This window comes from Sander vitreus, chromosome 2, assembly GCF_031162955.1.
Source record: "Sander vitreus isolate 19-12246 chromosome 2, sanVit1, whole genome shotgun sequence".
Classification (NCBI taxonomy): domain Eukaryota; kingdom Metazoa; phylum Chordata; class Actinopteri; order Perciformes; family Percidae; genus Sander; species Sander vitreus.
Window position 1 is genome coordinate 31,843,820 of NC_135856.1, and position 24,859 is coordinate 31,868,678.

At 43.3% G+C, this 24,859-nt stretch overlaps 1 protein-coding gene across 8 annotated transcripts; it reads left to right on the plus strand.

Moving 5' to 3' along the window:
• Nucleotides 1–814: 814 nt before the first annotated feature.
• LOC144527856 (ETS-related transcription factor Elf-2-like) lies at nucleotides 815–24,557 on the plus strand. 8 transcript variants are annotated; one of them, XM_078266163.1, is made up of 10 exons: nucleotides 815–1,208; nucleotides 11,518–11,687; nucleotides 13,035–13,287; nucleotides 19,102–19,215; nucleotides 20,474–20,674; nucleotides 21,029–21,115; nucleotides 21,246–21,441; nucleotides 22,076–22,495; nucleotides 22,750–22,912; nucleotides 23,231–24,557. In XM_078266163.1, the coding sequence occupies exons 2-10, from the start codon at nucleotides 11,613–11,615 to the stop codon at nucleotides 23,837–23,839; spliced, it is 2,118 nt and encodes a 705-aa protein (XP_078122289.1). In that variant the 5' UTR covers nucleotides 815–1,208; nucleotides 11,518–11,612; the 3' UTR covers nucleotides 23,840–24,557. The 8 variants fall into 8 exon arrangements, with proteins under 8 accessions (XP_078122289.1, XP_078122315.1, XP_078122282.1 ...); XM_078266189.1 differs by lacking the exon at nucleotides 815–1,208 and adding an exon at nucleotides 3,438–3,717 and having other exon boundaries at nucleotides 20,477–20,674; XM_078266156.1 differs by lacking the exon at nucleotides 815–1,208 and adding an exon at nucleotides 3,439–3,717.
• The last annotated feature ends 302 nt before the right edge of the window (nucleotides 24,558–24,859 follow it).

Sequence of the window (24,859 nt, forward strand, 5' to 3'; positions counted from 1 at the left end):
AATTATATTCAAGTTCCAACTAGTATAAATTCATTTTGAACCCTCACTTAGTCGATTATATTCAACAGTCACATTCCTCCAATTATCTCTGAGTTGTAGAAATAGTTGTCGGTGCACTGCATGAATGATCATATATTAACTATATATCATAACAACATATTAACAAGTTAGTATACCAATTTTTATTTAGTTAATAACGATGTCCCTGTTGTCATGATAATGTGCTTACATAGACACTTTAAATAAAGTGATGTGTTAACAATTGAACTCACTTTTTCTGTGCATACAATTATTTGTGTGTTCATTATTAATCAACATGGTAATGCACTATGCTACTGTGGTACATTTTAGTGCACTTACCACTCGGTGGAGACAGATACGTGTTATTTGATCATTTGTCTAAGGTTATGGATATTAGCTTTTTTCCAGGAGGTTTTTGTAATAACTAGTGACCATTGTGAACATTTGTTTTCCAAAGGCAAAAAAAAAAAGCAAGAAAATAAATTCCTCATAAAACGACACACATTTATCCTTTATAACTGATGGGACAGGGAAGTATCACAATCGGAACCCCATAGTATTTAGGATTTTCTTTTCTTTTTTACTTGAAATTAAACAAATCAAACTGAAATGGATGAGTTTATTACATGGGGTATATAGGGTTTATTCTTTTCTTTTTTTCATATAAGGTTTATTATGGGGATTGTTTATTGTACGGCGTGACGTCACGAGAGTAATTCGCCTGAACAAGCGGAGAGTACTGTGAGAGTAACTGACTTCAAGTCAGTCTCCAGAAGGGCACACCGTCCTGACCAAACGTTTGCTTCTTTATTCGTTTACTGTCCCACATGAAACCCCAAGAACACCGAGGTTTTTATACTCATATGTCTAGAGGCTCCTAAACATGAATACAGCTAACGTTAACGCTAAATTAGCTTGCATTAGCAGCGGGACTCTCGCCTGACACTCGACAGCAGCAGCGGGATCAGAGCAGAGCCGTCCGGCTAAGAGGAGGAGAGTTGTCTCTGGTTGTCACCACACACACACACACACACACACACACACACACACACACACACGCAAACACACAAACACACAAACACACGCACACACAGCAAACTCTCATTAGCCAGCCTGCTAACGTCAAGTAGCTGGCGTCCGCCTGTCAACTAAGTTGGTTACCAGCAAGGAGCGAGAAGAATTTCACGGTAAGTGAGCTGAGCAAACATTAGCCAGCAATAGTCACATGGTTTGTTGTGTTTCTTTTCTGACAGCTTGTTTTTCACAATGCTAACTTAGCTAGCTAACGTTAGCCAAGTTCATGCCAATGCTCTGTTTCCATTCAGTTTGCCTCTTGTGTGCGACGTGTTCTCAAAAATGACGGTTCTTGAAATGCGTTAGAGTTCATTGACCAGCTCGGCATATAATGTAAAATAATACATAAATGATGCAAGCGCTGGCTAATAATTCATTGATAAGGCTGGCGGAGAGCAAAGGTATCATTGCAACATTGAATTGGCCTGTGTACATGCCTGACATCTTTCTCTTGTCTTTCATATCTCTCGTTTGTAAGCATTGCAAACAGGCAGCCAGCTGTGTGATCTGGGTAACTTTGATTTAGGATCTAACCTCACTGCTTTCTATGTGTCGGAGGTATTACCACCAGCAAACAAGCCTTGTGTCAACACACTAAAACTATATTGGCTTTGTAGCATAGCAAGTGAGTGCATATTATTGTAACCCTGCTGTGTGATGTAACATTAGTATCAGGTGGTGATAAGTAGGCCATTGATGCTGGTGGCGTGCTGTTCTTATTTGTAGCTTTTTCAAATTTCTCATTGCTTGTTGAAAAATTCGAATAGATAATAACCCTTCTAGTACTATTTTCTTTTTTCTTCTTCATATAATTTCGTTTATTTGGAAAGTGTAGTTTGGAATATGTGGGAAGTGATTTTTGTTATTGTTGATGTTTTAACAGCAAGTTGTTTAGTAAACAAAATGTGAGAAATATAGCTAATCATAATCAAGTAATTGTTTAAAATCAAACATTCAACTTGTGTTTGATGGATGAAAAAACACAATAGTTTCCCCATGTAATTTCCTGAGCACCGCCCCCTACCTCTCTACCTATCTTTGACCACACTGTAAATTAGCATTAACATAATGTCGTAGTGTAGCACAGTATTCTTATTTTTTTTAAGTTACCGGTTGTTATGCTTTAGTGGCAGTTTTGATTGTGTGTGGTGAGGTAGTGTTGTTTAGTTCCCAGAGGCCAGGGGCCTGGACCTGCTGTGTCCAGTGTGAGCTGTATAGGCTACTGAAGTGTGTGTGCTTTGTGCTGGTAAATGATTGACTAGCCTGCCTTTTGCTCAGCCTTGTAATGGGGCTAAATTATGAGAGGCCTGTCGAGAAAAGAGGGATTGGTACCAAAGAGATGGATGGATGATGGGGGGGGACAACATCCATCATTAAACTGTGGTTGCATGTTACAGTGGGAGGCTGTGTGTGTGTGTGTGTGTGTGTGTGTGTGTGTGTGTGTGTGTGTTATGCTGAGTTCCACTGGAATTTGTGCAGAGGGTTGTGATGAATTAAGATCAGCTCTGTAATTCACAATGACATAAGAAAAAAGAAAAATCCTCACATTTCAGATGCTTGATCCTGTATGTATTTGGCATTTTTGCTTGATGAAGGACTTAATGGATACATCGATTATCAAAGTGGTTGGCAAATAGTTTTCGGTCGATCAGGTCATTGATTAATGGACTAATTGTTTCAGCACTAAGCATAATGTTAAAGGCTCATTTTTCCAAACTTGCACATTTTTTATTCAGTTGCAGCTTCCTGTAACTTCTTAACATGCTAAGGTTTAAGACGTGATATAGTACAGTTTATCTGTTGGTGTTGGTTATGTGTGAGAGTATAGTTAACACAATTTGCTGCCATTTCCCCCACCCCTCTTAAGTATCTCAATGTTAAAATATTAGGCAAGACAAATTTGTATTATAGAACAAACTGGCTTATTTCGACAGCAGACACTAAAACACTGCAGAGAATGTATACACCACTTCATGACCATATCATTGGAGCAACTGAATTATAGTCGAACTTGTGTGTGTGTGTGTGTGTGTGTGTGTGTGTATGTATATGGGTATGGGTGGATGTCAAGTAAATCCTGAGGTCATGGTTGCCATTTCATTTGCTCGTTGTGTCATTATTGTGTCTGTGCATGTGTGTGTTGGTGGAGGGCAAGGCACAAGGCAGGGCGTTGTATCTTTACTTGCAGCCCCAGTTACTTGGAACAAAAGCTCTGTTGTTGAAAGATCATGTGACTGTGTGTGTGTGTGTGTGTGTGTGTGTGTGTGTGTGTCTGTGTGTGTGTTCCACCCTTGTCATGTGATCTGAGCTCAGGGCAGGGTCTGAGAAGTGCTGACTCGCTCTGAGAGGTTCCTTCCACCCAGGGAACAGGCAGACAGTGAGCAGGCAGGCAGAAAGAGGAGATGGATGGCCAGATGGATGGATGGATGGATGTCAGACAGACAGAGAGGAGGTGTGGGAGAAAGTCAGAGACAGGCAGAGAGAGAGGTGCCAAAAAGTCCTGTTGCTTTCCTTCGACAAGAAAGCATCATTCTTTCATTCTCCTCTTTGTGGATTTTTTAACAGCAGCCAAGTAAAGATGCAGGCCTGCATTTTGACTCGCATCAACCTTTCTGTGGCAAGGCAAGTTTGGACTTTTCCCTTGGACCGTTTTCCCTTTTTTAGTCTTGATGCGTTTGTTGGGATTTCATAGTGGGCAAAGTTGTCCTGTCAGGATGACTCTGCTGTGTTTTGTAAAGTCGCGAGACTGCTACTGACTCACCATGAACCAGAACACCATTTGTTAAAGAATCAAGCTAATCGTGTGCTTCCACCCTGGTAATCAAAGGTTAAAAGTGAACTGGATTTGACACATGTAGCTGTAGCTCTTATCCCAGGATATACTTTCATTGCAGCAGAAATATATTCAATTCCTGGAATACTAACATGACTAGTAGCTAATTTTTAGAAGTGAAAAGGCTGCTTTTGACTTTATTTAAATATGAATTCCTTTCATTAACATGAAACTTGCTGGTAGTTTTTGAATTAACTAGTGTGTCGCAGTGGTAATAGTGCAGCCTCTTGACTCATTTATGTTTGAGCTCAGAAGCGACCAGGCAGCCACGTGTTCCCGGTCGTCCAGCAGGTCCTGTAATACCTGTTTGAATCAATTCAACCTGCAAGTCCTGCTTGAGCGACTCAACTCCTACCAGCTTGTGTGTGTGTGTGTGTGTGTGTGTGGGTGTGGGTGTATGCGCGCACGCACATTTTGAATCTGCCTGTAGTGTGCACGTTTCATACTTTGTGATCTTGCACATTGTATTGTGCAGATTGTCTGTATTTGTGCACTGAGATGAGTTATCTTAACACCTTAGTAGTGGAAATAAACTAGAGAACTAAATAAAAGGAATAGCATTAAAGGGAGAAAGAACATACACAGCGCTGCAATGACAGTTTATTTCCATACTGATGTATGCCGTCATTTTAGTGCCAGATCATTCTGTTGGCCAAGTGTTAACATATAGGCACCACATACAAGACACTGCACTTTGAGTAGGGCTGGATATCGTTCAAAACATTCCGATATTGGTGCCAGTACGATACCTTGACTTCTATACCGGTTCCTGAACGATTTTTTTTCCCCCGATACCAATTTTAAAGGCATTACAACATTACGGTACAATCTGTTTTTTTTATTTTTCAGCTGCTTTACACTTATGAGACGCACACTGTAGTCAAGCCTCTCAAAATACACACATGTGACTCCTGTTGCTGTGTGTTTCCTGCATGACTCTACGACTTGTAATGTAGGACAGCCGGTCAGCAGCATTATTAGATCTTGGTACAAGCATGCTGCATGCTAATTGGCTCACTGACACTGATGAGATTTAATTCAGTTTAATAAAATTGTATTTATAGTATCAAATCATAACAAGAGTTATCTCAAGACACTTTACAGATAGAGTAGGTCTAGACCACACTCTAGAATTTACAAAGACCCAACAATTCTAGTAATTCCCCCAAGAGCATGCATTTAGTGCGACAGTGGCGAGGAAAAACGTCCTTTTAGGAAGAAACCTCGGACAGACCCAGGCTCTTGGTAGGCGGTGTCTGACGGTGCCGGTTGGGGGTGTGATGAACAGTGGCAATAATAGTCACAATAAAGATAATGGAACTATGGCTAGAAGTAGTAGTTGTAGTAGTTCATGGTGTAGCAGGGCACTGCAGGGCGTTACAGGGTGTAGCAGGACGTAGCAGGGTGTAGCAGGGTGTAGCAGGGCGTAGCAGGGCGCGGAGCAGGACAACGGCGTCAGCTGCAACCATGATTTAGATGACACCCTAATCTGAGGAAAACTGCTAGGCGAAATTTACTCCTTAGGTATTAAATGAAAAGACATTTTTGATAATATATATATATATATATATATATATATATATACTACAATTTGGTCGGTGCCTTGAACTATTGAAGCTTGGTACCCAGCCCTAACTTTGACCTTTTCACTTAATCTCTTTCTGACTCTCTAATGAAATGACTTTGATGGTAGTCATTGGATATACAGTGGTGTGAAAAAAGTGTTTGCCCCCTTCCTCATTTCCTGTTCCTTTGCATGTTTGTCACACTTAAGTGTTTCGGAACATCAAACCAATTTAAACAAAAGTCAAGGACAACACAAGTAAACACAAAATGCAATTTGTAAATGAAGGTGTTTATTATTAAAGGAGAAAAAAAATCCAAACCATCATGGCCCTGTGTGAAAAAGTGATTGCCCCCCTTGTTAAAACATACTATAACTGTGGTTGTCCACACCTGAGTTCAATTTCTCTAGCCACACCCAGGCCTGATTATTGCCACACCTGTTCACAATCAAGGCATCACTTAAATAGGAGCTGCTTGACACAGTAAGGTCCACCAGAAGATCCTTAAAAGCTACACATCATGCCGAGACCCAAAGAAATTCAGGAACAATTGAGAAAGAAAGTAATTGAGATCTATCAGTCTGGAAAGGGTTATAAAGCCATTTCCAAAGCTTTGGGAATCCAGCGAACCACAGTGAGAGCCATTATCCACAAATGGCGAAGACATGGAACAGTGGTGAACCTTCCCAGGAGTGGCCGGCCGCCCAAAATTACCCCCAAGAGCGCAGCGACGACTCATCCAAGAGGTCACAAAAGACCCCCCAACAACGTCCAAAGAACTGCAGGCCTCACTTGCCTCAGTTAAGGTCAGCGTTCATGCCTCCACCATCAGGAAAAAGACTGGGCAAAAATGGCCTGCATGGCAGAGTTCCAAGGAGAAAACCACTGCTGAGCAAAAAAGAACATCAAAGCTTGTCTCAATTTCTCCAGAACACATCTTGATGATCCCCAAGACTTTTGGGACAACATTCTGTGGACCGATGAGACAAAAGTGGAACTCTTTGGAAGGTGTGTGTCCAAGTATATCTGGCGTAGAAGGAACACTGCATTTCATAAAAAGAACATTATACCAACTGTAAAAATATGGTGGTGGTAGTGTGATGGTCTGGGGGCTGTTTTGCTGCTTCAGGACCTGGAAGACTTGCCGTGATAAAAGGAACTATGAATTCTGCTGTCTACCAAGAGATCCTGAAGGAGAATGTCCGACCATCTGTTCGTGTACTCAAGCTGAAACAAACTTGGGTTCTGCAGCAGGACAATGATCCTAAACACACCAGCAAGTCCACCACCGAATGGCTGAAGAAAAACTAAATGAAGACTTTGGAGTGGCCTAGCCAAAGTCCTGACCTGAATCCTAGTGAGATGTTGTGGTATGACCTTAAAAAGGCCGTTCATGCTCGAAAACCCTCTAATGTAACTGAATTAGGACAATTCTGCAAAGATGAGTGGGCCAAAATTCCTCCAGGACGCTGTAAAAGCCTCATTGCACGTTATCGCAAACGCTTGGTTGCAGTTGTTGCTGCTAAGGGTGGCCCAACCAGTTATTAGGTTTAGGGGGGCAATCACTTTTTCACACAGGGCCATGATGGTTTGGATTTTTTTTCACCTTTAATAATTAACACCTTCATTTACAAATTGCATTTTGTGTTTACTTGTGTTGTCCTTGACTATTGTTTAAATTGGTTTGATGTTCCGAAACACTTAAGTGTGACAAACATGCAAAGGAACAGGAAATGAGGAAGGGGGGCAAACACTTTTTCACACCACTGTATTACAAAAACCCAGTGTGTCACAATCTCCAACTCTTCCATGAGCTTACATAATAACTTGTCAGTTTAACGGCAAAACCACGGCACGTAGTGCAGCACGTGTACACACCCTTCTTTGGTTAGCCTGTGTCTGTGCCAGAGAATAACATGCATGAAACAACAGGTGAAGTATAAAATATTCAAACGAAGAGTTAGAATGGAAGGAAATAGAGATTGGAGGGGAGTAAAGTATATAAAGTACCTGATTTCCTGGGACTCTGGAGCAGCACATACCAGTCAGATGCCCTTCTGGGAGACATGTGGGTGTATCACATAACCCCTGCATGCATGCATACTGCAAATCTGAATTAACGCAGCCCCTCCTAAACAGAACATACAGCTGTAGATGAGTGTCTGCTCCATGCTGTTGAATAATCGAACAGAGGATTTCCATCCGAGCTGATAGCATGTTGGTCTCAGTAGCGGAGGAAACCCCAGCACAGCATGGCTCATCCATTATACAGCAGTTAGACTAACCAAGCATGTCACACTGACACACCATGTTCGAGGACGTTGTTGTATGGTCAGTTTGTACAAATTTAGAAATGCATGGAATGGCTTTTACATTCAGTGTTCTGGCTATTTTGAAATGTGTCATTACTTTTACACTGGAACATGTGGAAAAAATGGAAGTGCCAGTGAGAGAGTTATTGTTATTTCTAATCCTTGTCTCTGTTTGTACAGAAGAATTTGAAGAATGTTGCGTGGGATTATCTTTAAGCAGAGGTTGGGCTGCCTTGGCGGTACAAGTGGGGAGATGTGCTGTGCTTGATGAGGAGAATAGAGTTTGTTCTGTTTGTGACCTTGTTCATGTTAAAAAATAAAGTGTCAAACATAGTGTCGTCCAAACCATAGTCTATATCAATGACGTTCCCCTTCCGGGATTGCTCAGGTGCCGCCGGAAATTCCGCCGGATGTCCCTCATTTCGGCCGGAGGTCCGTTGCCTTGGGCTTTCTTTGTGTTGGCATTTTAAACGCCGGTGGATTTCTGAGGACTATGGTTAACTGCTCCTCAGATCTCTGCAGGGTAAATCCAGACAGCTAGCTAGACCATCTGTCCAATCTGAGTTTTCTGTTGCACGACTAAAACAACTTTTGAACGTACACACGTTCCACCAAAACAAGTTCTTTCCCGAGGCTATTTTGCAGCGGCACCGTGGCTCCGTCCGGCCATGACGATTGTGATTGGTTTAAAGAAATGCCAATAAACCAGAGCACGTTTTTCTCCCATCCCGGAATGCTGTGTGGACTAGCCAGACCCTCCTCCACAGCGCTGTGGAGGAAGGTCTGGCAAAGCCAGCCTATCCAAACCATAGAGGTCCAAACACATCTAAAGGCAAATGTCACAGAGAGGGTAGAGAATGGGAGGAATTGGACCAATAGGAATAAGGATGCACACTTTCAGACATGTTCTCCTGATTTGTGGGAGTAGAGAACTTGCAGTGAGAATTTCAAACCCCCAGTTTACCTGCTCAATCGCGGCATGAAGTGTGTTAAGCTCCGCCTCCCTTAGTTACTGTTGCTACGCCTGTTAAGCTTTCCGCTCATGCACAGCACATATGCAGTTTATGGCAGGTTGACCATTGAAATTCTTTTCAAAACAAGGGTGATTGATTTCAGACTGAGGTAGTTTAACTGCTAGTATTTCTAGCTGGTAAATGTTGAATTGGCTGGCTGAAATGACAACTGTCGCTAGTAGACCTTTATCAGCTGTTGCTAGCTATATAATAAAGCTAATGTCACATCCGTAAAGGCCCTGACACACCAACCCGATTATCGCCCGTCGGACAGTCTGGCGAGGTCAGTGACTCGAGTCTGTTCTGTGTGTTCCGTGCCGTCGTCCGTCGGAGGGGCCATCGGCATCCGTTTTGGCCGACCTGACTTGCTGGGTCGGAGGGCGGGCAGTCGGACTCAGTGACCAATCTGATTGGTGGAGTGCTAACCCGGAAATGACGAGCGGGTTGAGCGTGACTAGAGTCTCTCAAAATCTGACGAAAATCTTTTAAACTGACCTTTGTCGATCTGAAATGAAGACAGATTCAGCAACTGCACGGCCTATTTCTCGCTTAAAATGTTTTCAGAAACACGTTTCGGTGAACTATTTTCGTAAATTATGAGATCGTATTCCGAAATAGCAGCCATGATGGGCTGGCTTTAAAATTCCGGAGAAGCCAGACCCATGCGTTCGTACCATTAACATATTTAAAATGGACCAACAGATCCCGTTACTCTGGACGGAGACCAGTGATGGATATTAGAAGCAGTTTTCCAGTGATGGCTGAGCGTTACTGAGCAGCCTCCAACTGAGCTTGAAGACGTAAATGTGACGTGAGCAACCTGTCTGAAAGTTGGAGGTCTTCTGGTAGCTGTGCCAAGAGAAATCTCAATCATTCCTAATCTTGCAGAGACGGAGAGCGTAGGTATATGTAAGGAGATAACATAGGCACAGGCTAATTATTGCTAACTAAAATGCTAGTTAACATTAGTAATTAAACTTAAACAGCTAATGTAAGTCGAAACTGTCTGCGAGCTTCTCCTGTACTGTACGGTAATTCCTCTACTATGCGACAGTAAGTAGTCGCGTCTGCTACAGAGCCATAATGTGAGATACAAGGTAATGGAGCCTTTTATACATTGTCGCGTTTCTTTTGAAATAAACAATGGACAAATAGTCTTTAAACGCTTCAGATGTAAAGTTATTCGCTGTCAAATTGGCGCCAAAATGAATGGCAGTCAATGGAATGCTAACAGGAGGTGATGGCTTGGTAGCATCAAAATGGCGCCATAGGAGCTACGTGTTCGAGGAGAAGCTTACCCCCTTGGTTCGTACAGCTGCCGGTTTTCATTTTTTTGGGCGACAATACAATGCTGTTATGGAGACGTATTACGTCTTGCGCACGCGCAGAACGTCGCTCAAGTCGGTGTCGCTTTGGTGTGTTCCGAGGCACTTTTTTGACCAACTCGTGGAGGCCTTTTTCTGCTGACGGTCGGCCGTCGGGTTGGTTTGTCAGAGCCTTTAGACGTAGAAACGTCTCTGGCTGACTTTTTAATGTCTCCAGCAGTTATGCTTTAAACGTGAACAGCTGTAGAATGATATATGAATATGCACTTGATGGCTACATACATATATCCGTATCATGCCAAAGCTGCATGTCCTGTCCTACACAAAAATCAGCATCCTCACCGGTTCATGATCCATGTAGAAGAGCATTGTTTATGTATTGCAGGGTGGAGGTAGTTAGTCCCAGTATTATAAGTAAAATGTAAGACGTGTTTTATTCTGACATGACACTGTTAGGCTGCTTAGTTTACATACTTGGACAATCGAGACAGGTTGGATTTATGCTTTATAGTTTGTATTTTCAAGCAATATGTTTCACTTTTAACACTAAAAAGGCCAAAAAAGACACCACTCTCTATAGTCTTTATATTCAGAATATCTGTCTGAACACAATCCCACACGCGCTGCTGCTCCAAGGAGGGATCATGTTGTAAACACTGACCAGTGTAACAATATATCAAATCCCAGTAGGTCAGTGGCCAAGTCAGCTCTTTAAAAACTGAGTAAAGGCAGAGCAGGTGGAGCATCAGTTTGAACAGCGTCATGCAGTTTGTGTATATCTGTCTGCCCCTCCATGCTCCTGCATTCCCTTTGTCTTACATCCTGTTGTCACCCTGCAGAGCAGCACCGAACAGGGACTGAGGGCCCTGTGGTTCCTAGCAACTGTTACCATGGCTAGATCTCACACTGGACACTGTGTGCGTGTTTAAGGAACTCACTTGGCTTCTTGTCAGTACATTTCTTCCTGTAATAGCAGACAGGCACTTCCTGCAGAACAAAGGAAAGAGATGGAAGAGATACGAGAGATCCCGGCCTTTTTTGAAGCCTGTGTCTAAAGCTGGGACGGATGGAGGAAGGTTTGGGCTGGTTGCATTTAAGCCATGTGATTTTTCATTTTAAAGAGAATTGTTCAGGTTGTTAAGTGTGAGCAATGAAGATAGATAGAGATATATATATATATATAACAACAACTGTGGAGGTGGTAGACATTCATTGTTTTGATCAAGGACACACAACGCAGGGCTAACATAGGGAAATAGGCAGACTCCTGTCATCGTCAAACTCACCGTAAAACTCAGCTTTGACCAAATCTGCATCACAGACTTCATTGTGTTGAACCAAGTTTTGTTTACCCAGTGTGTCTTCTCTCTCCAGGGGGCCTTTATTCACCCAACTGGGTGAGTCCACCAGACAAGAGGTGCTGTGGCTAATCGCCGGCTGTGACCGCTGATCCCTGAGGAGCATGAGTCATGGCCTCAGTGGTGCTGGTTGACGCTGGTGGGACGGTGGTGGAGTATGTCGCAGCTGAAGAGGACCCCGAGCAGGTGGGTCAGACGCAAGCAAGAGCAAAGCCCAATTTATGCTCCTGCGCTAAGTTCACGTCATGGGTACACACGTAGGTACCGCGTAGATACCGACCCTACGCCGTAGCCTCACGTGCACCTCTCAAAAAATGTAACTACACGGCGCGGCGACGCAGACCGCAATACCTGTGATTGGTCCGTTGCATCAGATAAGACAACTATTATGCAGTAAGGTTGTGTCATTTATTGTGCATGCTACCTTATATTTACCAGTTGTTATTTGACCTTAATAAAATTGAGATATGTCTTGAATGGGATTGGTACCATAGGGTTTAACCAAAATCTAAATGTAGCTATCAGCAACATTGGTTTGCATCAAGTTAGCAAACACAAGCCAGTCTGTTAACATGGATATTTGCAAGCCTCCAAGTTTGGTAGCAAATCTATACATGATTCCATGGTAAACCAGAGTTATAGCATTAGTTATGTTTTCCAGATGATTGTCATTTATTGTACATGCTACCTTTTATATTTATCAGTTTTCAGCTCAGCAACCTCGTTTTTTGCATATTGTAAGCTAGCCGTAAACCCCCATTTGGCTGCTACATTCCCAGTGTTAGCAAACGCTAGCTAGTCTGTTAACATGAATATTTGCAAGCCTCCAAGCACAGACGTCACACTTTAAATCCTACCTGTTGCCTCTCACCATCCACTTATTTAACTGCTGTCGCATCCCTTGACATGTCATCTCCTTTTCCCTCTTTCTTTTTCTAGTTTTAGCCCCAACAGCTGTTTTGCTTTGCTCTTTTTCCATAGACAGCAACTTACTACTCGTACGCTCGTACCTGCTCACTCAGCGCTCACAGCGCCCACCCGCTCCCTCCCCTCCCCCTCCCTCTTCTATGTCAACATTCTATGATGGAATCTTATGAGACAGGGCGCCTACTCTAGTTAGTCCTCTAAAATGTTATATAATAACATTGAGAAAATGCAGAAATGATCTGGAAATGCACAACAGCAGCTACATATTGAAAAAAATAATCTTTTTTTTTTTTTTTTTTAACCATCACTTTGGCGCCCCCCGTTGTGCTGCGCCCCTATGCGCCGCATATAGTGCATTCCCATTTTTTGCGCCACTCGCTAGAACGACGCAGACACCAGCGCACAAGTATAAACCTCAGGCCACTTACGTAGACTACGGCGTAAGCTCTGTGTAGAGCCCCCGCAGAAGCATACATTCTGCTTAATCCGGCAACGGCAGTTTACAACAGAATCTTGCCTTCTTTTCTCATATCTGTCTTATTTCTCTTATTGAAAACTATTTGACTGCCTCGCTCTCTTTCGAACCGCAATCCCTTTCCCCTGCAGGAGGGAGAGTGTGAGGTGGACTTGGAGTTTGAAGGGGAGGTAGAAGGCGAGTGTGAAGCTGAGGAGGCCTATGAAGAAGTACAGGACAGAGAGGAGGCTGAGGATTACCCAGCAGTCATAGTGGAGGAGGTACCCGGCGCCAGCATGGCCGGCGAGCAAGGTTACTCAGCCCAGGTGTTTGTGTGTGACGACGAGGCCTACCTGATGCAGGAAGTGGGCGATGAGCAGGAGGTGGAGACAGAAGGGGAGCCAGGTGAGACATGAATATTCCTGTATTCACCAGAAATTGGACGTAATGTCCCCTCATATTGTTCCTTTTGGCACTATAGGTTAGTGCATCAGATGACTCACTCCACTACCAAACCCTGGTCGTTAAGCAACCTTAACGGGAAATTTGTCTCCTGTTTCTTTTTCTACATCCTGTTACCATTGTTGGTGCACAGTTCCCATTTCTGGGTGCTGTTGTACCGTTTACTTTCATGGGCTGCATGTTTCAGAAACAAGACATTAGCTCTAGACTTGTGAGAGATTTCTGATCATTTATAATTTTGCTTTAACCATCCAGCGATCCACTTGGATAGTTCGAGATAGTTCAGGTGCTGCCGGAACTTCCGCCGTATGTCCCTGTTTTTAGGCCAGATGTCTGTTACCTTCCGCTTTCTTTATGTTGGAATTTTAAACTTTTTTCCATTACATGGTACCTGCTCGACTCGCCTCGACTCTACTCGCCTCACTGTGCGTCCGTTTTCCATTGCAGATTTTAGTACCGCCTCAGCGTGGCTGGTCGTCATAGCGGCGCCGCAGTAAACTGCCGTGACCTAACGCGACACACACACACACACACACACACACACACACACACACACACACAGAACGTGGAAGGTGTGTTGTTGTTGCCACAGCCAGAAGACACATTTCATGAGGCAGCAAAAAAAAAACGCAGCTGGCTAAACTATTTAAAAATGGCGGGTTTGCTCAGGACACCCCCCTCTGTCGCTTTCACGTCACCTTTTGGTATCGCCTCAGCTCGCTTGGAACCTCGACTGAGGTGGTACTAAAAGAAGTACCTGTTAGCAGGTACCAGGTACTTTTAGAGTAGTAGTTTTTAGTAGAGTCGAGGCGAGTCGAGCAGGTACCATGTAATGGAAAAGCGCCATAAAACAGCTTTTGAAAGTACACACGTTCCACCAAAACAAGTTCCTTCCCGAGGCTGTTTTGCAGCGGCAACGTCATTGTGTCCGGCGCTTAGCGCCGCCCATGAAGATTGTGATTGGTTTAAAGAAATGCCAATAAACCAGAGCACGTTTTCCTCCCACCCTGGAATGTTGTGTGGACTCGCCAGACCCTCCTCCGCAGCGCTGTGGAGGAGGGTCTGGCAAAGCGAGACTAAGCTTTCTATAAAGAGCCGTGGTTCACATTCACACAATTGAAAAGATTTTGAATTTTGAATTGAATTTTCAGCTGGTGCCATGGCCAGAGTGGCAAATCAGTTGAAACAGGCAGTTCATTTTTCCCTGACTCCATCCTAGTACCGAATCCACCATATCAAAATTCACTCATTGTTTTTATTACATCTTCCAACACCATTGTTTTTTTTTTAATATTGTTTTTGTGGTGTGCCTGTAGTCTGTAGTACCTTTTAACACATTTCTTTATGGATATTAGAAAGGTTAGAACATGTAATGAAAATCGTGGCACGTGAATCTAGATAGAGACAGAAGGTCCACACATGGCTTTCATAAATTCCAGCTTTCAGTGTTGCTTGTGCTTGTTGTGGTTGGGCTGAAATGCAGCATATTTGTCATATGATTCCAGCATCAGTGTGAGGAGCTCTGGTAAAGTAGGCTGTTTACACACTGCCACCTTGTGGGTAATTTTTAGACGGCACCTATTTCCTGAACAGTGATATACAGTAGGTAGCTAGTATTAACTCTCTAATCATCCCTTTATCTCTTATTAATGGTGCCTCGTGTCCAGTCCAGTGCAGTGTTCATAAGTAAGAAATGGACTGAAAGACAATTTAGTATTTTGAACCAATGAAAGCTGCATTTATTCACACCGTCCCAAATGACATCCTTAAACTCCACTTCAACATAATCTTAATTAGAAGCATCTGCAAGCAGGATAAGAATTACCAGGAAATGTTTTTGCATCACTCCATATTAGGCCTGCACGATAAATCGTTATCAAATCGCGATCTCGATTCACCCCCGTTCACGATTTAACTTTTAAATGACTTTGATTTTTTTTCTCCTTCAGTTAATTTATTGAAAGCATTTGACATTGACATGTTTTAATTATGTAAAGACATGTTCAATGAGTTCAGATAGAGCCTGTATCGGGGCCATATTTAGTTCAGTGTGTTATGTGTCACTATTTTTGGTAGCCTACTGTATTTAAATGGCCAGTATGTTCTTTATTTTCTTTATTCATTGAAGCCTCTATGTGCTATAGGTGCCAAAATCGATCTAATCTATGTTTGGTACTGCCAATTTGTTTTGTTTGGTAATGGTTCATGTGTGCAATAAACGCGTGAGAAAAAAATCGTGGCAGAGAATCGTGATATCAATTCTAAGCTAAAAAAAAAAAATCGTGATTAATATTTTTCCCCGAATCGTGATATTCAGTCATCTTGAAATACACGATTGTTGTCGTTTTCATGTAATTTATTACATTATGTCTGTTTAGTCTCATAGAGACAAAAAAAAAATACAATGACACCTAACAAAAGAACAGGTGCACAAATAAAAAGAAGTTTGAAAATGCTGTAGATGTAATTACCACACTTCCACAAAAAGCATTTGTACTGTAGAAGTGCTAGCTGCGTGTAAAGCACATGCCAGTCAACCTATATTTCTAATACTTCTGATTCTGTTTAGGAAATTAAGTTGAATGTTGCCTCCAAACTTATATTTCACACAAAGTTATAGCAAACCTAAAGAATATTTTGTAAAAAAAATAAAAATAAAAAGATTATTTGCACTAGTAGTTATTTAGTTGGTTGACGATAACATTTTATTTAATATCAACTTTGCCCTGCACAACTTACAGTATATTCCTCACAGGTGTTTTAGTATCGCAAAAGAAGCCATTTCAAATACGGAATTGAAAATGACCTAAACTGTAATATATTGACCAATTTAGTTTGAGTGCATTTGGCTTGTGCAAAAATCCTAGTTAAATCAGTAAAACAACACAAAATAAATGCTGTGAAGTCATTCTAATCTATAGTTTAGACAGAGCAGCAAATGTGTAATCACAGTCATTACTTAACATGGTGGTGTTCATTGTTTTCAACCTGAACTGAAATGTCTTGTTGAAGTTTACCATTCGTATCAGTCAATTTGTTGTGCAAACTGCAACTTTGTTCTGTAATTGAAATGTAATGATTGGTTTTTCTTCAGTATAATAATTTTGAAAAACGGTGATCACAGCAGTACAGCTTTATTTGACGTACTCGCTACGCAAGTGAGGGAGGGCCGGGGAGGGCGAAGGAAGGATTTCCTGTGTCGGCTGCGGAGGGATACCTTTCTGACGCCGTAGTCTGTCTCGTTGAATTCGAGGAGATTTCCCATTAGCTGCGGAGTGATCTGAGCTAGTGGCTTCCTATACAATTCAGTGAGAAGTCAATGTGAATCTGCAGCAAGGGGAAAACATGGCGACTTTACAGCATGAGGGTCACGAAAACCAGCTTGATCTACTCATCAGAGCCGGTAACGTAGCTCTATGTATTTATAACCTCGATCCGGGAGCTCACTTTAATGTACGGGTTGTGTTTTTAATCTCGACAGCTGCGCCTCAGTCCGCTGAGTAGTGTGGTGAAGTAATGGAGGGCAATCAGGAAGTGATCACCTTGGTAGCAACCTGCATGGCGTTGCTACACGGTGTACCGACCCGGTTTAAGAGGTGAAAAACGTTCGCAGAGCTTGCCAGTCTGCACAAGTAGATCGCTATCTGCACGAAGTGTGTTTTGCATGTCGGAGCCGATTTTTTTCCCACCGCAGCGCGAGTTGGAATAACGGTTTGCAGATCGGCTCTGCACAACCAGGAAGTGCAAAGATGTTGTCTCTCCTACGTCTTTGCCACGCTGTCTGAGTCGGAAGGACATGTGGGTTTATTTTTAGTGGCATTAATTTGGTACACACTGTCAGTTATCACCTCTGGTGTTATTATGGCTGACGTACGTAGTATTTAGCAGTGGCTGTCTTAAGTTGGTTACGTTTATAGGAATTGTGTGCAATAACAGTCTTCACACATAGTGCCCGAATAACAGTCCAACCAACCTATTACTGAAGAGTAAGCACCGTAGTATTGTATTTCTGTGAATTTTAGGTGCGGTGGGCACAATTTGACCCAGTTTTCCGATGTCAGAGGTTTTGATAATTGTGTCGTGGTTTCCGTTATCGTGTTGTACAGCTGCTGATTGAAGCGTGGATGGCCTGGCTCACTCGCTTTCTTCCCTATAACGTTGTAGTTGTTTCGAGTGCGGCTTCAGCCTTCGACCACATTGACCCGCAGGTACACTTTTTGTGTGATTTCGCTCGCGTCTTAACAGTTTGTTGATGAACAATGCATTTTTTTTTGTGTGTGTGCAAATTTCAAAAGTATTTGTGTCCCATTTCGATGGCGGAAGCATTGTGTACGGAGAGGGCGTGGTGTGTTGTTGACGGACTTGCCCCGTACCAATAGCATGCGCGCTGGTTTAGAACGCAGCAGTAGTCCAATGAGATTTAACCTGGGGCGGGCTGTTAAGCGGAGAATGAGCCAATAGGAGGCGAGGCGGTGGTTGAGTGACAAGAGGATTTGTGAGCTTCTTCAAAGAGAACTGGAGGGAAAGGATGAGAACTGTAAACACGGAAGTCATCAGAGGCAGCACTACTTTTTGTCGGACTTGCTGCCATTCTTGGCGCCGTTACAGAGTAGTATAGCTTCATAATAGGTATTTTCTTAACTTGTGAAAACATTTGAATGCTTTTATTATATGCTACCCACACGTAAGGCACATTTGTTTCACCATTCTTTATGTTTTGTAATGTTTTAATATTCAGTAATTAAGGACAGGTCAAAACCCTAACATTTTGGACAGACTAGAAATGGCCATAGTGTCTATACTGTATGTGGTTATGCAGGTCAAGCCAAGCTGCAGCTCTCTGACCTGACACCTTTTGGTGGTCTTATTACAGCACAGCTGCCGGCTTTCAAGGGCAGCCCGGTAAGCTATAGGGTCTCTGCTGTGACGGCTACGAGCATGTCCTGTTTGTTTGTAAGTGGGATTGAATGAGTGGGACAATCTAAAGATAGCCCGTTTCTCCCCTATGCCGTGCCTGTTGCCTCCAGTGAGATAGCCAAACATGGACAGGGCGGGTGTAACGGGGTCTCGTTTCCCACCAGTGATTGACACCGACAGCAGGTGTCCTCCTGGGTTCCTTCTCAGGGTCCCAGATGGGGCCCCGTAACATTTCCATTGCTGAATCCCTTTTTCGTTCAAACAGCACTGTCCCTTGCCGTGTCTTTCCATATTTGAGATAGTAAATAAGGACTACGTTCCTTATGTCACTCTTCAGTATCGTGAACCAAGCTTGGTTTCTTGTCCCATCAAACAGGAGCCAAAGGTGCAGTGTAAAAAACTAGTTAAACATAGAAGCATGATCATGAAGACTACTGTGAAGCATGTACTTGACATCCAGTCATATTGTGCCTGGATCAGAGTGAATGTGTTGTTTACCGAAATTGATATAACATTTTGGCAAGTTGTCTTCACTAGGGGGCGCCATATAGTTCCATTTTTTATGCAGCACACAAACACAGTGTTGGTAGTGTGATAGCAGTGACAAACGGTTGTTAGTAGTATTTTTTCCTTTTGGGAAATTATTACATTAATGTGTTCTTAGCTTAGATATGGGAAAGCAAAGTGTTGTTGTATTGTCCCAGAGCAGCACACTGGTTTTCCCTGTGGGGATTGATCAAGTATAACTCGTGTAGTTTAGTAAAACACTCCACTGGGCTCAACCAGTTAACTTTTATTTTTCCTTAAACTATTTTGTAATTGATTCTGTGTGTGTTTCAGTGGAGGCGTCTGTCCATGGCACCAGTGTTCACTGCTCTGACAAGACCTTTGAGGCTGCAGAGGCTCTGCTTCGCATGGACTCACCTTCCAGCCTCAGAGAGGACCGTAGCCCAGGTAACGCACACACTAACTCGCCGGTATTTGTTACGTTTCATCATTACCTCAACATAATTGTATTCATCTGTATGGTGGCGTGTGGTTACATATTAAATGCGGTTGGTCTTTTATCTGTAGTTTGAACATGCAGAAAGTAACGTATTCCAGCTGAAATATTCTTTAAAGCTACAAAGTGAAGTTTTGCGGAGGTTTCACAGCCCCTACGGAAAAACCATAGGAATTCTATGGATCGGGTTTTCTTAACCTTAAGAGTATTAGTTAACCCAATAGATTCTGGTCAATGCTGAACACCTGGTGTAAGGGACCAAAATTATGAAATAAACCTTGTTAAACTTTAACTTTTCCGTCGGAAACTTGACTCTAGAGCTGCAACGATTAACCGATTAGTTGTCAACTCTTAAATTAATCGCCAACTATTTTGATAATCGATTAGTTGGTTTGAGTGATTTTTTTTATTTTATTTTTTTTAATTTTTTTTAAAGACAAAAGTAAAAATTCTTTGATTCCAGCTTGTTGAATGTGAATATTTTCTAGTTTCTTCTCTCCTCTGTGACAGTAAACTGAATATCTTTGAGTTGTGGACAAAACAAGACATTTGAGGACGTCATCTTTAGAGATGAGCCGATACCATTTTTTTCTTCCCGATTCCGATGCCTGAACTTGCGTATCGGCCGATACGAGTCCCGATCCGATACCAGTGTGTTATATATTTTATTATGATTTAACAACTGTATACTACTATCCCTGTATGGATGTGACATGATTTCTGTCTTTGTTGTCAGTCTGGCTCAGGTTAAACTCTTTGTGAAACATGAACAAACAAACAATGAACGCTGCAGAACGCTGCAAGAACATAAATGAACTACTTTAACGTAGATTTTCTTTAGGGCTTTATTATGTGGTATCGGATCGGTGCATAAACTCCAGTACTTACCGATACCAGGATTTTAGGCAGTATCGGGAGGTGATACCGATATCGGAACATCTTTAGTCATCTTGGGCATTTGGGGAAACACTGATCCACATTTTTTCACCATTTTCTGTCATTTTAGAGACCAAACAACTAATCGATTAATCGAGAAACTGATCGACAGATTAATCGACTATGAAAATAACCGTTAGTTGCAGCCCTACTTTACTCCGTAAGCTCTAATGTACTAGTGACCTTTCTCATCAACCAAACCGCTTATACAACTTCACAATGCCGTTTCAAAGCACAATTGTAACTCTCCCCTCTTTGAACTCCTCCACCCAGAAGCTTTTATCCCGCCTTGCATTGCGACGCCAGACTTCCTTCACGCCGCCATGCGTCCCGACATGATTACAGAGACCGAGGTGGAGATATCGACGGAGGAGTACTGCGAGGAGGAGGAGGAGGAGGAGGAGGATGATGAGAATATTGGCACCCTGATGGAAGACCCGGAGCCAGACTACGAGCCCGTCAGGAAGAAGAGAGGTAGATCCAAAGAGCTTGTAGTTTTTAGTTTTTTGCTGTGGAAAAGCACACAAAAGTGTTGTTTTTTTTTAAAAACTTTATTTCATGCTGTTGTAGGCCCACTATGAGCACCATATTGTGCAGTGTTGGGAGTTGAGCTTTGGAAAAAGGCAAAGCTGTTTTGTAAACAGTTTTATATGGGAAACATCTGGCAGCTCTGTGATTAACCTTACCTCACAAGCCCAGGCCTCAAACCTCAAACCTCAAACCAACACTCACTGCTATTGAGATGATCCAAGAGCACCATCTAGTGGTAGACTCAACTGCAGAAGTCGAAAACGATTAAGTCCTATTTGTAATGTTTCCTTGTTACAGCTGGACGGAAGCCAAAGACGCACCAGTCAGCTATTTCCCACGGCTCACTGGACCTGGGCATCAAGAAGAAACCAAGAGAAGGGAAAGGTACCCAACAGTACTACTGTTACCGGCTCTGATAAACATGGATGTAGACATACATATGTTGCCATGATAATGTGCAAAGCACCGATATGGGTTACTATTTAGCAGTGCATCAACTTTGCTTGATATCCAGCAGGAAGCACCACCTACCTATGGGAGTTCCTGTTGGACCTCCTCCAGGACAAGAACACCTGTCCCAGGTACATCAAGTGGACCCAGAGGGAGAAGGGCATCTTCAAACTAGTCGACTCAAAGGCTGTGTCCAAGCTGTGGGGCAAACACAAGAACAAGCCAGACATGAACTATGAGACCATGGGACGGGCACTCAGGTAGGCATGAGGGGGTGTGTGTCTGTGTGTCTGTTTCATAGTTTTTTTTTTTTAAAGATAATTTTTTGGGCTTTTCCGCCTTTAATCGATAGGACAGCTAGGTGAGAAAGCGGACATGCAGGAAACCGTCACAGGTCGGATTCGAACCCTGGACCTTCTGCGCCGAGGCATACGCTTCTCAGTATATGTGCGCCCGCTCTACCCACTGAACCAACCCGGCCACGTGTTTCATAGTTGTTGTTTTTTTTAAATTGATACCAATAAACATATCGCGAAAGACACTCAGAGATTTTTTATGTTAGTTGAAAGAAAATATCAGTAGAAAACGGCACTTTAAAATGTTAATGTCATTCTTTTTTTAGTGGTGCCTTTTATATTCAATTCAATGTTCAATTTGTTCAATAAAAGAAATGATTTCATTTGTTTTAAATTCAACATTTGTTGTATCTTAGCAGAATACTGAAAGCAGCAGAAATGCAGAACAGTACACTTTAATATGTTTATTTATCTCAGGAATATCGTTATCGCGATGTCCAACGTTATCGCTTATTTTCCTATATCTCTCTCTGTCTCTGTCTCTGTGTGTGTGTGTGTGTGTGTGTGTGTAACCATCCTGGTTGTCCTTTTCCCTCAGATATTACTACCAGCGCGGCATCCTTGCCAAAGTAGAGGGCCAGCGGCTGGTTTACCAGTTCAAAGAGATGCCCAAAAACATAGTCATCATCGACGATGACAAGGCGGAGATGCCCTACCCCGACGACCTGATGGGCTCCGAGAGCGCATCCTACGAGCGCGTGGTGCCTCCGTCAGACATGCTGCTGCAGGAAGCCGAGCTGTCATCCTCCAAGAAGCCCAACATCCTGCGGGGCGGGAACAGGGCCAACGCGGCCCACGCTACTGTCGCCGCGGGCAGCAGGACAGTGGCAGGAGGAGGTGGCGCAGCAGCAGCGATGGTGGCGGGGATACAAAGGATAGTGTCTGTTTCAGGAGCATCGGATGGGAGTCAGATCCAGCAGACGCACACGGCTATCATCCCTACCGCCACCGGGCCCAGGTTAGACTCATTTTTTTCATTCAGAACACAAAAGAAAATAAGAGTTAACTTGCAAAACGTAATGATCTAAACAATTGTTTTTTCGATTTATTCTGTTTTTGTGATCATAGGGAGCCGAAATCATAATCCCGGTTTTAAAATGTTGATTAATTGCACAGCCCTATTAGCAGTGCTAATGCAAGCGGCGCCGTATTTTCCCCAACAGTAAGTATTGACTTTTGACTCGGTGTGCTGTCTCGCCGTCTCATCTACAGGACGGTGCGGGTGGCAATGCAGGTGCCTGTCGTCATGACAACCTCACTGGGTCAGAAAATCTCCACAGTTGCCGTGCAGCAGCCCACAGGGACAACGGGGGCCGCCGGCCACACCACCCTCCTCACCAACTCTTCTGCCGGGAACGCCAACTCGCAACAGAAGGTGTGCACGTGTGGAAAGTGATCCGCTGCCACAGCAGGGCATCTGCAGGTCACTCCTGCAGCTACAGCGTACGAGTGTCTATTTCAGCAAAGAATGCATCGTCTTTTAAGAATTCATGCATTCATTTTCTCCTGCTTATCCGGGTCCATGTCGCATTCATTTAATTCAATAGATTTTGAGAAATTATTGTTATATACTGCTGGAAATGTCTTGTTTTCCATCATACTTTCATACTTTTATGATTACGAGACCGGTATTAAACTGCATGGCATGTGGTTTTAAACAGGTCTTAATATTTTTTTTTTGTATTTTGGGTAGGTTGTGATCCAGACCATCCCCACCATGATCCCGGCCACAGCCGAGAACGGAGACAAGATCACCGTCCAGCTGGCCAAGATCATCACAATCCCGGCGCACCAGTTGGCTCAGTGTCACCTCCAGACCTCCACGGGCGCCGGCAAGCCCGGCGTCTCCCCGGCAGGCATCAGCCTCCTCGGGAGCCCCCTGACGGTCCGGGCCCTGGCGCCTGTCAACGTCGGCCCGGGAACGCAGGTGATGAGACTCAGCGTGCCCACGCAACCACAGACTCTAGTGGTGTCGCAGGCGGGCAGCGGGGCGGGGGTCGTGACGGTGTCGGCGGCCAATCACGCGATGGCGCCGCACCCTCGGATCATGAATTCCGTCATGGTCAACGGCTCGGAGCTCGTGATAGGAGCGCCAGCAGCCGGAGGAGTCACAATGGAGAAGCTGAAGGCCGCAGGCGTCCAGCTCCAAACCGTGCAGTTGCCGGTGACAATGGCCGTCCAGAAGAGCCAGGGGAGCCCCAAAACTGTCCCGAACGTCCAGTCAGAGACCTTGGACGCTGAGGTGGTTATCAAACTGCAAACGCCTGACGTGGCGATAAAGAGCGAAGAGCCCGAGTGTTGAAACGCACCCTATTTCGGCGGGTTAGTTTGTACATGTCTGACGTCGTTTTTGCTCTTGTAAAAAAAAAAAAAACAGCAGCAGTCTGTGAGACTTTTTAAAAAAAAAAAAAAAAAAAGAAAAGACTCCCGAAAGGCCTGTTTTTAGCCCTGAACCTGTCTTCACATCTTCCCTGTTGTTCCCAGAACTTTACTGATCCACGCCGGTCCTCAGCAACCACACTGAAACCTCGCCCAGTGTCGTGCACGGAGATCAGACTGTACTGTACTCAACCTAGGAAAACACACAGACCTTAAAGGGACTTGTTGGGAAAGGTAAAGGGACCAACCTTGATCACTACGATGAATGGCTTCTCAGTGGATCGCCATCACTGACTTCCGTTGGAAGGAAATTACCTTTTTAAAATGCAAAAATGAAGAAGCTGAAACACTACAAAATGAGGCAAATAATTACAACTAACCAAACTATAAAAATACACAGTTGGGGGTGTAATTTAGAGACCATTTGTTTATATCATGGCTCTACAGATTATGCGAAAACCAGCAATCTATTCTTGTTTTTACTTCTATCACTGTGCAGATCAAGTGTGACTGGTGCTACGCGAGTGCTAAAGAAAGAGACAGTGGAGCTGTGAGAAGCTCTCAGAAGGAACATTATCAGACAGAAAATGGTCATGTATGTACATATTTTTATATATATATATATATATATATATATATCTCTCCTATATACAGTTTACGGCGCTAAAGTTAACAGGACAGCCTTAGTTTTTTTAAATTTCACTTTCTTTTTCATGTATTGTCTGAACAGTAAGCTGAAATTTGTTTTTGTGTGTTGATACCTTGTACCAAGCACAGTATTATTGAAATTAGTAGAACTAATATTTGTAATATTATTAGTTCCTTTTGTCACTATCGGGCTGTTCGCCAACGTCTAGGGAAATGTCAAGGTTTGAATCTCGGACTTATTTGACTTAAGGGTCTTGGCTATTTCTCCTTTCTTTTGACAAATGTTTGCTCTTTT